The sequence below is a fragment of the Suricata suricatta genome, chromosome 4 (genome assembly GCF_006229205.1).
Source record: "Suricata suricatta isolate VVHF042 chromosome 4, meerkat_22Aug2017_6uvM2_HiC, whole genome shotgun sequence".
Classification (NCBI taxonomy): domain Eukaryota; kingdom Metazoa; phylum Chordata; class Mammalia; order Carnivora; family Herpestidae; genus Suricata; species Suricata suricatta.
In genome coordinates, this window is record NC_043703.1 from 56,683,244 (window position 1) to 56,699,474 (window position 16,231).

Here is a 16,231-nt window from a genome sequence, read left to right on the forward strand (position 1 = left end):
ATACAGTGCAGTATTGATTTCAGAAGTAAATTCAGTGATTCATTGCTTACATACAACACCCAGTGCTCATCACAAGAAGCTCCCTCTTCAGTACCCATTACCCACCTAGTCCATCTCCTACACCTTCCTGTCAACCCACAGTTTGTTCTCTGTGATAAGTCTCTTGTGATTTGGTGCAGCTACTCTGGAAAACAGTATGAAGGTTCATCAGAAAATTAAAAATAGAACTACCCTATGACCTAGCAGTTGCACTACTAGATATTTCTCCAAACAACATGAAAAAGCTGACTTGAAGGGGCACATGTATCCCAACGTTTATAGCAGCACTAGCAACAATAGCCAGATTGTGGAAAGAGCCCAAATGTCCATTGACTGACGAATGGATAAAGAAGATGTAGTATATTTATACATTGGATACTATTTGGTGATAATAAAGAATGAAATCTTGCCATTTGCAGCAGTGTGCATGGAACCAGAATGTATTAATGCTAAGCGAAATAAGTCAAAGAGAAATATCATATAATTTCACTCTATGTGGAATTCAGGATACACAACAGATGAACATAGAGTAAGGGAAGGAAAAATAAAATTGAAAAACAGAGAGGGAGGCAAACCATAAGAGATTCTTAAATACAGAGAACAAACTGAAGGTTGCTGGAGGGAAGGTGGATAGGGAGATGAGTTAAATGGGTGATGGCCATTTAAGGAGGGCACTTGTTGGGATGAGCCCTGGGTGTTTTATGTAAGTGATGAAACACTGGATTCTGGACCTGAAATTGATACTACACTGTAGGTTAACTAACTTGAAATTAACATTAAAAAAATAAAGCATTATCAATAAAAAAATAAGAGACTTCTGTGGTTTGTTTCAGTCTCTTCTGTACCCACCCCTTTTCATATACATAATACATTCTAGCTCAGTTGACATTGCTGCAAATGGCAAGATTTCAGTCTTTTTTTTGGCTGAGTAATATTCCTTTGTGTGTGTGTGTGTGTGTGTGTGTGTGTGTGTGTACATACACACCACATCTTCTTTATCCATTCGTCAGTCAGTGGACATTGGATTCTTTTTGTAGTTTGGCTGGTATTGATAAAGCTGCTAGAAACATTTGGGTGTGTGTACCCCATTGAATCTATATTTTTGTATGCTTTGGGTAAATACCTAACAGTGTGATTTCTAGGTTGTAGGGTAGTTCTGTTTTTAAACTGTTTTGAGGAACTCCCACACTGTTTTCCAGAGTGGCTGCACCAGTTTGCATTCCCACCAACAGTGCAAGAGGGTTCCCCTTTCTCCACATACTTGCCAACATCTGTTGTTAGGAAACATTCTCACCAGTGTGAGGTGGTATCTTAATGTGGTTTGATTTCTATTTCCCTGATGGTGAGTGATGTTGAGCATCTTTTCATGTGTCTGTTAGCCATCTGGATGTTTTCTTTGGAGAAGTGTGTATTAATGTCTTCTGCCCTTTTCCTAACTGCCTTGTTCTGGGTGCTGAGTTGGTAAATACTTTGTAGATTTTGGATACTAGCCTTGATTCAGATATGTCGTGGAAAATGCCTTATCCATTCCATAGACTGTCTTTTGGTTTTATTGATTGTTTTCCTTGTGGTGCAGAAGCTTTTTATCTTGATAAGATCCCAGTAGTTCCTGTTTGCTTTTGTTTCCCTTGTTTTTGGTGATGTGTCTAGTAAGAAGTTGCTACAGTCGAGGTCAAAGATGTTGCTGCCTGTGTTCTCTGGAATCTTGGTGGTTTCCTGTCTCACATTTGGGTCTTTCATCCATTTTGAATTTTTGTGTATGGTGTAAGAAAGTGGTCCAGTTTCATTCTTCTGCATGTTGCCATCCAGTTTTCTGAACATTATGTGTTGAAGAGAGTTTTTTCCCCCCCATTGAATAGTCTTTCCTTCTTTGATTAAGATTAGTTGTGGATCCGCTTCTGGGTTCTCTATTCTGTTTCATTGATCTGTGTCTGTTTTTTATGCCAGTACCCTACTATCTAGATGATTATAGCCTTTTAATACAGTTTGAAGTCTGGACTGACGATGCCTCTAGCTTTGATTTTCTCTTCCAACATTACTTAGGCAATTCGGGGTCTTTTGTGGTCCCATAAAAATTAGAGGATTGTTTATTCTAGCTGTGTGAAAAATGCTGGTGGTATTTTGAGAGGGATTGCATTAAATGTGTGGATTGGTTTCTGTAGTATAGACATTTTAACAGTGTTTTTCTAATCCATGAGCATTGAATGCTTTTCCATTTCTTTGTGTCCTCTTTTATTTCTTTCATAAGTGTTTTTACTTTTCAGAATAGAGATTTTTTACCTCTTTAATTAGGCTTATTCCTAAGAATCTTACTGTTCTTGGTGTAGTTGTAAAAAGTGGGATCGATTCCTTGATTTCTTTCTCTGCTTTGTTATTGCTATATGGAAATGCAACAGATTTCTGCACATTGATTTTATATCCTGTTACTTTGCTGAATTCATGTATTATAGTAATTTTTTGGAGGAATCTTTTAGGTTTTCTATATTGAATATCACATCATCTGCAAATAGTGAAAGTTTGACTTTTTTCTTGCCACATTGGATGACTTTTATTTCTTTTGTTGTCTGATTGCTGAGGCCAAAAGTTTATTTTCTAATTTATAGTACTAAGGTATTTGATCCATAAAGGTTATAAAAATATAGTCAGTCTTTATAGTTGAAGGGAATCAAGTTTTTGATATATTTTAATAGATTACAATATGAATTACAGAATATTTTAATGTATCATAATATGCATTTTAGTAATCATCTTGTGATAAATTTTAATTATTAAATATAGCCCAACCCCATATGATGCATATATTAAGATATCTTTTGTAACCATTTCTCTGTTACGTGTTTCTGAAAAGATGGTGAAATGGTTTAATAGTAACTCTTTGAAAGAACAGTTTTAAATTAGGAAATGATACCAAACTCAAATCATAGTTTTCATTTTATTACTTGCATTTTTAGAGCAACATACATCCCAGTATAACTCTTAATTGAAGACAATTTATGAGAGTACATGAGATTGTTTTTATTTTAGTAGTTGTGTTATAATTGTTTCACTTTTAGTTTATTTTTTATTGGAGTATAATAGACATATGTAACACTTGTTTTAAGTATGAACATAATGATTTGATATTCTTATATATTGTAAAATGATCACCACAGTAAGTCTAGTTCACATAGCATCATACATTAGTAGTTAGAAAGTAGAAATTTTTATTTTCTTGTGATAAGGACTTTTAAGATTTATTCTCTTAGCAACTTTCAAATATATTAGTCTTATTAGCTATAATCACTATGCTATACATTACATCCTTGTAACATTTATTTTATAACTGTAGGCTTGTAACTTTTTATATCCTTCACCCGTTCTGCTCACCTCCACCCTCTATACTGGCAATACATATTTGTTTTCTATATATAGCTTGATTTGTTTGGTTTTTTTTCAGAGTCCACATATAAGTGACTCCTTATGGTATTTGTCTTTCTCTGTCTAACTTATTTCAGTTAGCATAATGACTTCAAGGTCCATACATAATGCCCTCAAGTCCATACATACATACAGATGGAAGATTTCAATTTTTTTTTGTGGATGATAACATTCCATTTTATACACATATATACATACATACATATTTTATCCATTCATGAGTCATGGACACTTAGGCTGTTTCCATGTCTTTTCTACTGTAAATAATGCTGCAGTGAAGATGGGGTACAAGGTATCTTTTTGAGTTAGTAGATAAATACCCAGAAGTGGTAGTTCTATTTTTAATTTTATGAGAAACTTCCATACTCTTTACTATGGTAGCTGTACCAATTTACATCCCCAGAGTGCATGGGGATCCCTTTTCTCCGCATTCTTGTCAATGCTTGCTAGTTTTTGTCTTTAGCATTGTAGCCATTCTGTCAGGTATAAGGTGATATCTCATTGTGGTTTTGATTTGCATTTCCCTGATGATTATTGATGTTGAACATCTTTTCATGTGTCGATTGGCCATCTGTATGTCTTCTTTGGAACAGTATCTATTTAGGTCTTCTGCCCATTTTTAAAAATCGGATTATTTGTTGACTTGAATGAGTTATTTATATATTTTGAATATTAACCCCTTGTTGAATATATGATTTGCAAATATCTTCTCTCATTCAGTAGATTGATTTCCTTTTTGTTTTGTTGACTGATGTCAAGGCGCTTATCTCCTGTGTTTTCTTCTAGGAGTTTTATGGTTTCATGTCTTACATTTAGGTTTTTAATCCACTTTGAGTTAAACTTGTTGGCAAGTTTTATTCTTTTTCATGTGGCTGTCTAGTTTCCCCAGCACTGTTTCTTAGAGATTCCCTTTTCCCCATTGTATGTTTTTGCCTCCACTGTCACAAATTGACTATATGCATGAGTGTATTTCTGGGCTCTCTATTCTGTTCTACTGCTCTACATATCTGTTTTGTGCTAATACCATACTATTTTGATTACTGTAGCTTTGTAATACAGTTTGAAATCAGGTAGTGTGATGCTTCCAGCTTTGTTCCTTCTCAAGATTACTTTATCTATTTGTGGAGTCTTGTTGGATACAAACTTTTGGTTTGCTTATTTCTGTGTAAAAGGCATTGAAATTTTGACAGGGATTGCATTGAATCTGTAGATTGCTTTGGGTAGTATGGACTTTTTAACAATATTAACCCTGCCAACCATGAACATGGGATATCCTTATATTTATTTTTGTCTTCTGCAGTTTCTTTCATTAGTTTCTTACGTTTTTCCATGTACAGGTCTTTCACCTCCTCTTGTTTAAATTTATTCCTAGGTATTTTGTTCTTTATGATGCAGTTGTAAATGGGATTTGTAAATGGGATTTTTTTCTTAATTTCTTTTTCTGTTCATACATTATAGTGCATAGAAACACCTGATTTCTATATAATGATTTTGTATCCTGCAACTTTACTGAATTTATTAGTTCTAACGATAATTTGATGTAGTCTTTAGGGTTTTTTTTATATAAAATATCATGTGTCAATAGACATAGTTTTACTTCTTCCTTTCCAGTTTGGATGCCTTTTTTCTTCTTCTTGCCAAATTGCTCTGGCTAGGACTTTCAATATTATGTTGAATTAAAGTGTGTGTGTGTGGGGAGATAGTGAATATCCTTTTCTTGTTTCTGATCTTACAGGAAAATCTGTCAGCTTTTCACTGTTGAGTGTAATGTTAGCTCTGGGCTTGTCATATATGGCCTTTATTATGTTAAAATATGTTTTCTCTGTTCTTTGTTGAGAGTTTATATTGTAAATAGATGTTGAATTTTGTCAGCATATTTGGCATTTGTTGAGATGATCATATGATTTTTATCCCTCATTGTGTTGATGTATCATACTGATTGACTTGTGAATGTGGAACTATCTTAGAATCTCTTGACTTGTGGTATATGACCCTTTAATGTATTGTTTAATTTGGCTTGCTAATAGTTTGTTGAGGGTTTTTGCATTTATGTTCATCAGGGACATTGGCCTATAAATTCTTTTCATGTGGTATCCTTGTCTGGTTTTGGTGTAGGGTAATGGTGGCCTTGTAAAATGTGTTTGGAAGTGTTGTCTCTTCTATTTTTTGGAAGGGTTTGAGAAGTTTTGGTATTAATTGGTTTTTTTTTTGTTGTTTTTTTTTTGTTGTTGTTGTTTTGTTTTTTTTGGATGTATGGTAAAATTCACCTGTGAAGCTGTCTGGATCTTGACTTTTGTTTCTTGATTATTGATATAATCTCCTTACTAGTAACCAGTCGGTTCAAAGTTTTTGTTTCTTCATGGTTCAGATTTGGTAGGTTGTATATTTCTAAGAATTTTTCTTTTAGGTTTTCCAGGTTTCTGGTGTATAATTGTTCATAGTAGTCCCTTATGATCTTTGTATTTCCATGGTATCAGTTTGTAATGTCTTTAAGACTCTTTTTGGTGGATGGAGGGGCTACTGATCTCTTCTTTAGCATAGCAGCAGAAAATGTAGATAATAGGGTTTTTGAAATTTGTGCTTTAGTGTTTTTTGGTTACTAATATCCTAAAATGAAATTCTTTATGCTCCTTTTATTTTCAGTAGTTGTATTTACCTAGTTCTTATGGAAGTATTTCCATAGTATAAACAATCGAAAAGTGAAAAGTTGTACATTATAGGACAGATGTGTTAATTCTGATTGAATAGTATCCTCAACATTGACTTATGTTTTTCCTCCTTAAAGAACTGCACAGTGAATCCAAAGGAAAGTATCCTGAAAAGAGTGAAGGATATTGGATACATCTTTAAAGAGAAATTTGCTAAAGCTGTGGGACAGGGATGTATGGAAATTGGATCTCAGGTAACTTGAGTTCATTTTGATTTGTGTCACTATAAGAGCAATAATTTCAAATGCACTGTCTTTCCAAATTGTAAAAATTTTATAATAGTGTTTGTTTTATATTGGTAGATTCTGTATATTAGCTGCCTGCATATGCTGCTTATGGAAAATTTTATAAGAAAACACCTTAGACAATTACAAAAACTAAATATGTAGAAATTTTCATATAAATTGTAGAAATTTAAAAAATATAACTAGAAAAAATTTAAATCTGATATTAAATTTTTGGTGTATATTCTTTGATTTCTACATATATGAATATTCATGAATGCATATACTTCTCTGAACGGGATCATACACTTGCAATTTATCAGTGATATTGAGTGATATTATTTTTACTACTATTATTATTTCAAAAAATTCAAAACCAATACATTGGGTAAAGATATGGGCTCTGAATCAGAACTCTGGATTTATATCTGGTTATGCCATTTATAAACTGCCATTTAACTTCTCTGAAATTTAGGTTTCAGTATTTACTCTGCTTCATTGTGTGGAAATAGTGAGGTAACATATAAAACTATGTTTGAAAACTATAATCTATACATTTATTTCAGTGTAGTGAGGTTTTATTTTGATGGTAACAGTGTTTTTAAAAATTATATTTAAAATTGGTTATATATGAAATTTATGCTTATGATTTGAATGAAGGACTATGGTTTGTATGTATATATCTAAGATTTTGTTACTCTTTGAACTATTAGGAACTATTTGGTTAAAAATTTTTTGCTGGTAACATCAGTTGGGTCAGATTATTGCCTTTTCTAGTTTTGTGGACAGACTATTCTCAATCCCGGGGACCTATTTTGAAAATACATGTCCTAGGACACAAGAAGTATTACATTAGTATGTAAAATAATTAAAATAGTATGTATATGGCACACTGTGTGTGTGTGTGTCTATTGAGTGATGTGGCCTGAAGTGGAATGAAGGAATACCAAGTACTGGACCTTCCCTCTTGATAATTTATTGGGAATTTTAAACATCATTTTATACTGAAGTTTTGAGTTTTAGACAAGCTAGCTTTTGTGGTCTCTTGGTATTCGTATTCCTAAGAAGTATCAGAAATGTGTTTCCAAAGAAAATTTCTTTAAAGTTAATAATTGTAATTTTCTAAAGTAGTGGAAATTTTTTTCCTTTCTAGCGATACAAACTTGGAGTCCGATTATATTACCGAGTAATGGAATCCATGCTTAAATCAGTAAGTTAAAAAGAACATAATAGAAAAAAGATTCAATGCTAACACAAAAAAGACACCAGCTAAACATTGTTTAAATCTGTTTTAGGAAGAAGAACGATTATCCATTCAAAATTTTAGGTAAATTCTTTAGTTTTAATGAAGCAATTTATTCTTTTTATAAAAGTAAATGTTTCAAAATCATTCTTTTCTTTTCCTTTAGTAAACTCCTGAATGACAACATCTTTCATATGTCTTTGTTGGCATGCGCTCTTGAGGTTGTAATGGCTACATATAGCAGTAAGTTAAATTTTAGTCAATAAACATTTTAGTTCAATTTAAAGGTTAAAAAACTTATCTAAGGGATGGTGTGTTTTTTTGGGGGGGTAGTGGAGGTAAGGAGATAATATGCATATGGTAGATCAGTGTATACTGAAGAATGTAAGTGGTCACCATAAATCATGTAAATGTGTTATTTTCTGAATTATTTCAGGTCATCTTGGGAATAGTATTTCACTAGGCTCTTATTCTGGGCTATCCTGAATCTAGGAAATGAACCTGTTGAAATCCCTTTCAAAGCAGGAGATTGCAAATTGCCAAAGGAGAACAAATAAGTAGGCTTTGCCAAATGGAAATACTGCTATTAGACTTTATGGTAATGAGACAAAAGATTGGAGCTACAGTTCACCGGATAAACAGAACAGAGGCCACTGATGGTGTTTTTTAAAAAATATGATTTTAGACATGTATTGTTTTGCAAATAATGTTGTAGATATTAAGAAGTCTTGTTTGTAAAAATGTAAGAAAATTTACCTAAGGATACAAATACATCATAAAAGAGGAACGTAAACTGGTAAACATATGTGGAAAACTATGAATTCTCATTAATAACCAAAAATGCACATTTAAAAGAGTTACCATTTTCTAACCAAATTACGAAAATTTTCAAGAATCCTTTTCTTCCAACATCAGGGATTAATGAGATTGTTAAAATGGATATGCTAATGCAGTGCTGGTTAGATAGGATACCTGTTTCTGATGTAAGGGTAGGGTATTTAAACCTTTGAAAATCTGATATAAGCATAAGCCCTCTATTTAGGGAAAATCATGTGTGCACATACATTCAAAATTTAGAAGCCTAGTTCCTATGAGTCCTTGGCCTCCACAATAAAATTTTGTCCTACAGACACCTGACTGGCTCAATCTGTACAGCATGCAGCTCTCAATTTTGGGATTGTGAATTCAAGCCCTGTGTTGGGCAGGGAGACTACTTAAAATAAATTTGAAAAACAAAATTAAAAGAAATCTGCTCTAAATAGGAGTTTTTGTTTAACTTTTCTGCTGTGTTTTAAGTTTTTGTTTGATAAAAACCTTCCAAGCTAAAAATACATAATTCAAGGCTTAACATTTCATACCTAAGTTACATTTTTTCTTTCATTTTTAGGAAGTACATCTCAGAATCTTGATACTGGAACAGATTTGTCCTTCCCATGGATTCTGAATGTACTTAATTTAAAAGCCTTTGATTTTTACAAAGTGATTGAAAGTTTTATCAAAGCAGAAGCCAACTTGACCAGAGAAATGATAAAACATTTAGAACGATGTGAACATCGAATCATGGAATCCCTTGCATGGCTCTCTGTAAGTAATTAGCTAAAATAATTAAAAATGTTAGTATGCAAATAGATAGCAGTTATCTGTTAGTGAGAGGTATTTGTTAAAATTTACCTCAAGAGCAAATACACAATTTAATGAACACTGCAATTTCAGTGTATAGCCCAAGAATCAAGTGGAATATTAGTATGAGGTTTTCTTTTACTTGGGCTCCCCAGACCATCTGATACAATGATTTATTTAGGAATAGCTTTAATTAAAACATAGCACTTTAAAGCAAAGCAGAATAAAATATTTGAGCAATATATTTAGAGGTGTCATATTTGAAAATTTAAATCCTCCTAAATTCCAGCAAAATGGTAAAAATTGAGATGATGCTATTTAGGTAATTTAAAAGTATAGTTTTCTGGTTGAGTTTATTTGGATTTTTTGGTTCTATTATTAAAGATAGTCCAAAACCTTACAGTATTGTTCAATTACAGTTACTGTTTATAGTATTATAGGAGTGCAAATCTATTCTCTAGGTATTTTATTTATAGCATATAGGCTATTGATCAGCCTTTTGTTTCATAAAGATGGCAATAGTAAGATACTTATTTGAATTTCTTCTGTTTTGTGCTCTTTAAATCTCCATAGTTGGGTAATACTTTGTGACTCATCAGATTTGGAGATTAATATGGAGTTGGTTTCTTTTGAAACTTTGTTCCATGCTAAGCATAAAATTTTTCATTTATGCTAGTATATAGAAGTGGCAATGAAAAAATACTTTAGTTACATTGGAATTCCAATATATATGTAAGCCTTAATTTTAATTTTTTGATGTTTCAAAGGTTTAATGGCTAAAAGATAACTTACTTTGTAGTGTTTTCTTGCATTGCTATATGGACAGAGTAGATAGAACAGGAGAGAAGCATGCAAAGTTGATAGAAAGCCACTGCATTGCTATAATTAAGTTTTGTAACTGCGTTATACAGGAGCTTCCACTTCATAAGAACAGGAGTAGTTAGGAGAAATCTAAAGGATTTCTGGGGGATTGAATGAGAATGGCAAAAATAAATAAACATAATGAGTAATTTCCAGAGACTGATGTGCCGTATCCTAGACATTGAAATCAAAATATTACTGTATCCTATGAAAGTGACTATTTTCATTTCTTTTAAAGAATTAGTTTTTTCTCCATTAGTATGCATCTGCACCATGCCTTGTATTGGGGGTAGACATTGTGAAGACACAGAAAAGACACGGACTCTGAAAATTATGGAGGAAATAGAAATATACTGTTTACAAATTGCTTGTGCTCAAGCCTGTTTAGTTCAACTGCGGGTGTTTGAGGCTTCTAAAATAAATGTTCCTTTATTTTTGAGAAATTTTAGAGAAAAAGTGACATGCCCAAAGCCTGGAAAAGAGTATCATTTATTAATCTGATGACGTGAAGTTACAAAGGTCTAAATTTAAATTCTAAATGTGGTTTGTATCTCTAGGGGATGAAATTATAGGTGATTTTATTGTCATATATTTTTAATATGTAAAATATTTAGTATGTCTTATATTTTACTTTTAAAACGTTTACTTTTTTAATCACTAAGGGAATAGGATAACTATGAAGATAAATCACGCCACACAAATAGAATACTGTGAATTTTTTCCATGAGAATAATTGACATTTTAGAGAAGGTACACACACCATAGATGTATTTCAGCTTTCACAGACTGTTTTTTTTTTAAACTCAAGTATAACATATATGCAAAAAAGTATATCTTACAAGTTTATAGTTTGATGAATTTTTCACAAATTGAACACACCCATGTTGCCAACACCCAGATCAAGAATCAGATAAAACTTTAAAATACTCCTTTTATCCAAGTAGCTATTGTATGAGACCAGGTTTTCTTATGCAAACAACCAATACTTTGTTGTTAATGCAACAAAGTAGATGTAGAGACAGATAATGATAATTCAGGTCTCTTCTTTGAAGCAAGAGATTTATAGGATTATGAAACAGTGGTAGTGTGCTCACTAATATTTTTTGAAAAATATGGCTATTCGTGCTTAACATAGGAGTTTATTTTGCTTCTTTAAATTATATTAGAAATTTTCTGTTTTAATTTAAATTAAACTTAATTTAATTTTACTTAAAAATTACTAATAGAGTAAATATTGAGAGATGTAGTCCACGTGAACAAAATCTTTTGGGTCTTCAATGATCCTGAATGATTTTAAGAATGTAAGAGTTATGAGTCTCAAAATGTTTGAGAATGCCTGCCTTGTATTCTCTTCTCTATGCAGACTTCATAACTCACACAGCCATGTTTGTTTCTGCCATTCCCTGAATCTTTGTTTGCTTCATAGGCCCCATTTAAAATACTTTCCCCAGCCTTTTTATTTACCAGAGTTTCAGTCTACTTCCACTTTGTCTTTCATGACCATCCTAGTCTGTAGTCATTTTTCCTCCTTTACAGCCTTACAGTGTTTGTTTATACTACTTATTAGTCACTTATAAACTTTATATCTTATTACATGTGCATGTCTCATGTTATTTGGGTTACTGTATATAAAGCACTCAGAACATTCCATTATGCATGCACAATTTAATTAAAAGTGGGAGTGAAGGATAGAGAGGGGTCACCTAATGATGACATGTACATAGTGTCTTTCACTAAGATACCTGGAATTGGATGAGATTTCCTTGGAAAGATGAATTTCATTTGATTATGTTGAGTTTGAAATGATTGTAGGTCATTCAAGTAGATGTGTTTGGTAGCAGTTGGTTATGTGTGTCTGGAGCTTAGGAAAGAAATCTGGGCTAGGAATAGGAACCTGAGAGTTGCTGGCACATATGTAATAACAAAAATTTCCACCCTTTATTGTCTGTTCATCTTGTGCTAGGCACTGTGGTGAGTAGTTCTTTTATTTTCTTAATATTTACTTTTGAGAGAGAGAACACTTCCACAGGCATGTGAGGGGGAGGGGCAAAGAGATAGAATCCCAAGCAGGCTCCACACTAACCGTGCAGAGCCTGATATGGGGCTCAAACCCATGAAATGTGTGATCATGACTTCAGCCTAAACCAAGAGTCCGATACTCAACTGACTGAGCCACCCAGGTACCCTGCGAGTAGTTTTTTATTATCATTTAATTCTTATGGTAATTTGTGAGGTAGTATTATAGATGCTTAGAGAACTTCAGTAACTTGTCCTAGACAACACAAGTTAAATGGCAGACCCATAGTTTGACTGCAGGTCTCTCTGGCTGTGGAGCTGTTAATCTGTATGTTTTTATCAAGTAGCTAAAGTTTGGGGAGTAGATAAGATCACCCCAGGGGAGACTGTAGTACAGTAGTTCCTTCTTATCCACAGAGGATGTGTTCCAAGACCCCCAGTGGATGCCTCAAACCATGAATAGTATTTGAACACTTATGTACTGTTTTTCCTGTACATATATACCTGCGGTAAAGTTAACTTATTATTGAGCACAGTAAGAGATTAACAACAACAAAAATAGAACAGTTATAACAATATACTGTAATAAAATTTGTGTCGTCTGTATCTCTCAAAGTATTTTACTGTATTATAGTCACTCTTCTTGTGATGATGTAAGATGATAAAATGCCTATATGATGAAATGAAGTGAGGTGAAGTTAGGTTCCGACTCACCATCTGATGATGCCCTAGAAGGAGCATCCTCTGTTTCTATACCACAGTTGCCTGGACAATTGAAACCATAGAAAGCAAAACTGCAGTTGAAGGGGACTGCTGTCTAAGAAGAGAATATGGCTAAAGATAGAATCCTGAGGCTCTCTGACATTTAAGAGCAAGACAGAAAACAGAAGCCTACAACAAAAGAGATCAAAATAGAACAGCCAGAGACATGAGAGAGGAAAATAAGTGGTGTCATAAAGACATTACAAGGTCTGAGTCCATGCTTGCTGTTTCAGATACTATAGGAGCAGCTAGTAAGAACTGAAAAGTATTCATTCATTTGAGCAACAAGGAAGCCACTGGTGATGGTTGGTACAAGGACTGTTAAGAGAAGTGGTAGAGGCACGAGTAGATTGCCATGGAATTTTGAAGAGATGTGAATTGGAGAGATAAAGTGGAGACGTGATTGTAGATAACTTTTATGAGAGTCTTGTCTGTGAAGGGAAATAAAGATATAGCTGCCACGTGTGTGAGGCGGAGGAAAGATTATTTTTTAAGATGGGGAAGCTAGGATTAAATGTTGATGGAATAGAGCCATTAGGAGTGTTCTGTGTTGCTGGATGACACATTAGTGGCTGAAAAACATCCGTTTTATTTTGCTCATGATTCAGGGATTTGAGAAGAGTTTGGGCAGTTCATCCCTGACTTACGGTATCACGGACAAGATCCACTTCCATGGTGCTTAACTCACAAGTCTGGCTCCTGGCTGCCCCTCAGTACAAGGTCACCTTTTCTTTGTCATCTTACAGCAGTTTGGGGTTAGGGTAGCCATGTCTCTTACAGAGCAGCTGGCTTCCAACAAGCTTCTGAAAGGACTGTAGCTGAAAGCTGTATTCTGTTGGTGAGAGCAATCACAGGACCTATCCCAATTCATGGGGTCCCCTTGAATAGATGTCATCTCTTGTTTGAAAAGAGGCAAGGTGGACAGCTTGGTGGCTTAGTTGGTTAAGCGTTCGACTTCAGCTCAGGTTATGATCTCATGTTTCATGGGTTCAAACCCTGCTCTGGACTCTGTGCTGACAGTTCAGAGCTTAGAGCCTGCTTCAGATTCTGTGTCTCCCTCCCTCTCTGCTCCTCCCCTGATCGCATGCTCTCATGCTTGCACGCATGCTCGCTCTCTCTCTCTCTCTCTCTCTCTCTCTCAAAAATACATTTAATGTATTTATGGAAAATATTGTATGGCAAAATGGAAAGGACAGAAGCAGTTACAAGTAAGGCTGGTATGTGTGTACCATGGCAGAAAATGAGGAAGTTTCCATTTAATGGCTTTGTTTTTATATATAAAATAGAGCTGAGAAGTTTGCTGAGGGTGGGATGATGGGGTGGATTGGGAGTGCAAAGTGGTATAGTCAGAAGTTTGAGGAGAGTGCTTACAATTTGAAATTGTTGCTGAGGACTATAATAGAAGTGAGTGATGAAAGATAAGAGGATTGCCTTGCAGCGCTGAGGGAAAATTTGAAGGTATAAATTTAAAATTTGTGGTGCCACCTCAGCTCTTTGTGGTGGCATTATTTTTTCCAGCATCACCTAACAACCAGATGTAGGATTAAAAAAGACGAGCAGCTAGATTGACCCAGGATATTGGGTTTTACCAGCACAGATGTGGTAGAGTGATAATGGGGCAAATAAAGTGAGGAAATTGGTCAGTGGGTGAAGTGGTAAGTTTTGTAGTTTCAGTTGCAAAGAAGAGATAGCAGGGTGATGGAGAAAGTAGAGGTTTTAAGAAACCTCTTTCACTGAAATTTAATAGAGAGTAAGAGATTTCAACTTCATATTCCAGATAAAACATTGCTGCATAGTTCACTGTATTCTAAGAAATAATCTTGGGAGCGCATGAATAAACTGGAGTGCATATGAAGAAATGAGGTGGTCATTGGAACCAAGAGGCTGAGTGAGCAGTGGTCACCCAGGACATGTGGTAGAGAGGAGGAGTATGGACTAGGGACCAAAGTCTTCAAAGTTTGAAGGAAGTAACCCTAAGATAAGAGGTTCTAGAAGAGGGAGAGGGTTAGAGTTCCTAAAAATGAAAAGCTCCTGTCTTACTTTTTAAAATCATCTCTTTAACAAAACCTAGTTTATTGTTTTACATATAGAATTTAGGTGCATAAACAATAAGAATTATAATGCCTTCTTGATAAATCTACCCCTTAATTATTATGGAATGACCCACTTTATCCCTGGTAATACTACAGGTAATACCTGAAACTGCTTTCTCTGATTAGTAAAACCACTCCAGCTTTCTTTTCATTAATATTAGCTTGGCATATTCATCCTATCCTTTTATTTTTAACCTATTTGTGTCTTTATACTTAAAGTAGATTTCTTATAGACAATATATACAGTCGAATTGACTTTTGAACAGGTTTGAACTGAATGGGTCCACTTACACCTGGATGTTTTTCTATAAAAACAGTATTGTAGATACTATATTTTATAATCCTTATAATTTTCATAACATTTTTTCTAGCTTGCTTTATTGTAAGAAAACAGTATATAATATATATAACATACAAGATATGTGTTAAATGACTTTATCTTATCCATAAGGCCTCTGGTCAATTATTTCTTGTCTTTTTGAATCTAGTCATTCTGACAGTTGTGAGGTGATATCTCATTGTAGTTTTGATTTGCATTTCCCCAATGAATACTGGTTGAACCATCTTTTCATGTATCTATTGGCTATCTCTGGTCTTCTTTGGAAAAATATCTATTCAAATCCTCTACCCATTTTTCAATCAGATTTTTTGTTTTTTAGTGTTGAGTTATATGGGGGTCTTCATATATTTTGAATATTAACTCCTTATTAAGTATGTCATTTGCAAATATCTTCTCCCATTTACCAGCCTGCCTTTTTGTATCGATGATGATTTCCTTCTCTGTGCAAAAGCTTTTTATTTTGATATAGTCACAACAATTTATTTTAGCTTTGTTTCCCTTGCTTTAGGAGACATATCTACAAAAATGTTGCAGTGGCCAGTATCAGAGAAATTACTGCCTATGTTTTCTTCTCAGAGTTTTATGGTTTCAGCTCTTACAGTTAAGTCTTTAATTAATTTTGAGGGGCACCTGGGTGGCTCAGTCGGTTGGGCCTCCTACTTCGGCTCAGGTCAGATCTCACATTCGTAGGTTCGAGCCCCGCATCAGGCTCTGGGCTGACAGCTAGCTCAGAGCCTGGAGCCTGTTTCTGGTTCTATGTCTCCTCCTCTCTCTGCCCCTCCCCCCTCTCATGCTCTGTCTCTCTCTGTATCAAAAATAAATAAAACATTAAAAAATTTTTATTAATTTTGAGTTTATTTTTGTGTATGGTAAGAGAAAGTGGTCCAATTTCATTCTTTTGTATGTAA

General features: G+C 34.1%; 1 protein-coding gene across 2 annotated transcripts in view; it reads left to right on the forward strand.

The window, feature by feature from the left end:
* The window catches only part of RB1 (RB transcriptional corepressor 1), a 177,176-nt gene that overhangs the window by 87,368 nt on the left and 73,577 nt on the right, over window positions 1-16,231 (forward strand). For both annotated transcript variants that reach the window (XM_029936746.1, XM_029936747.1), the window contains exons 13-17: window positions 6,242-6,358; window positions 7,542-7,598; window positions 7,684-7,715; window positions 7,798-7,874; window positions 9,019-9,215. In XM_029936746.1, the coding sequence (XP_029792606.1) occupies window positions 6,242-6,358; window positions 7,542-7,598; window positions 7,684-7,715; window positions 7,798-7,874; window positions 9,019-9,215 (480 nt within the window). The remainder of the gene's footprint in view (window positions 1-6,241; window positions 6,359-7,541; window positions 7,599-7,683; window positions 7,716-7,797; window positions 7,875-9,018; window positions 9,216-16,231) is intronic.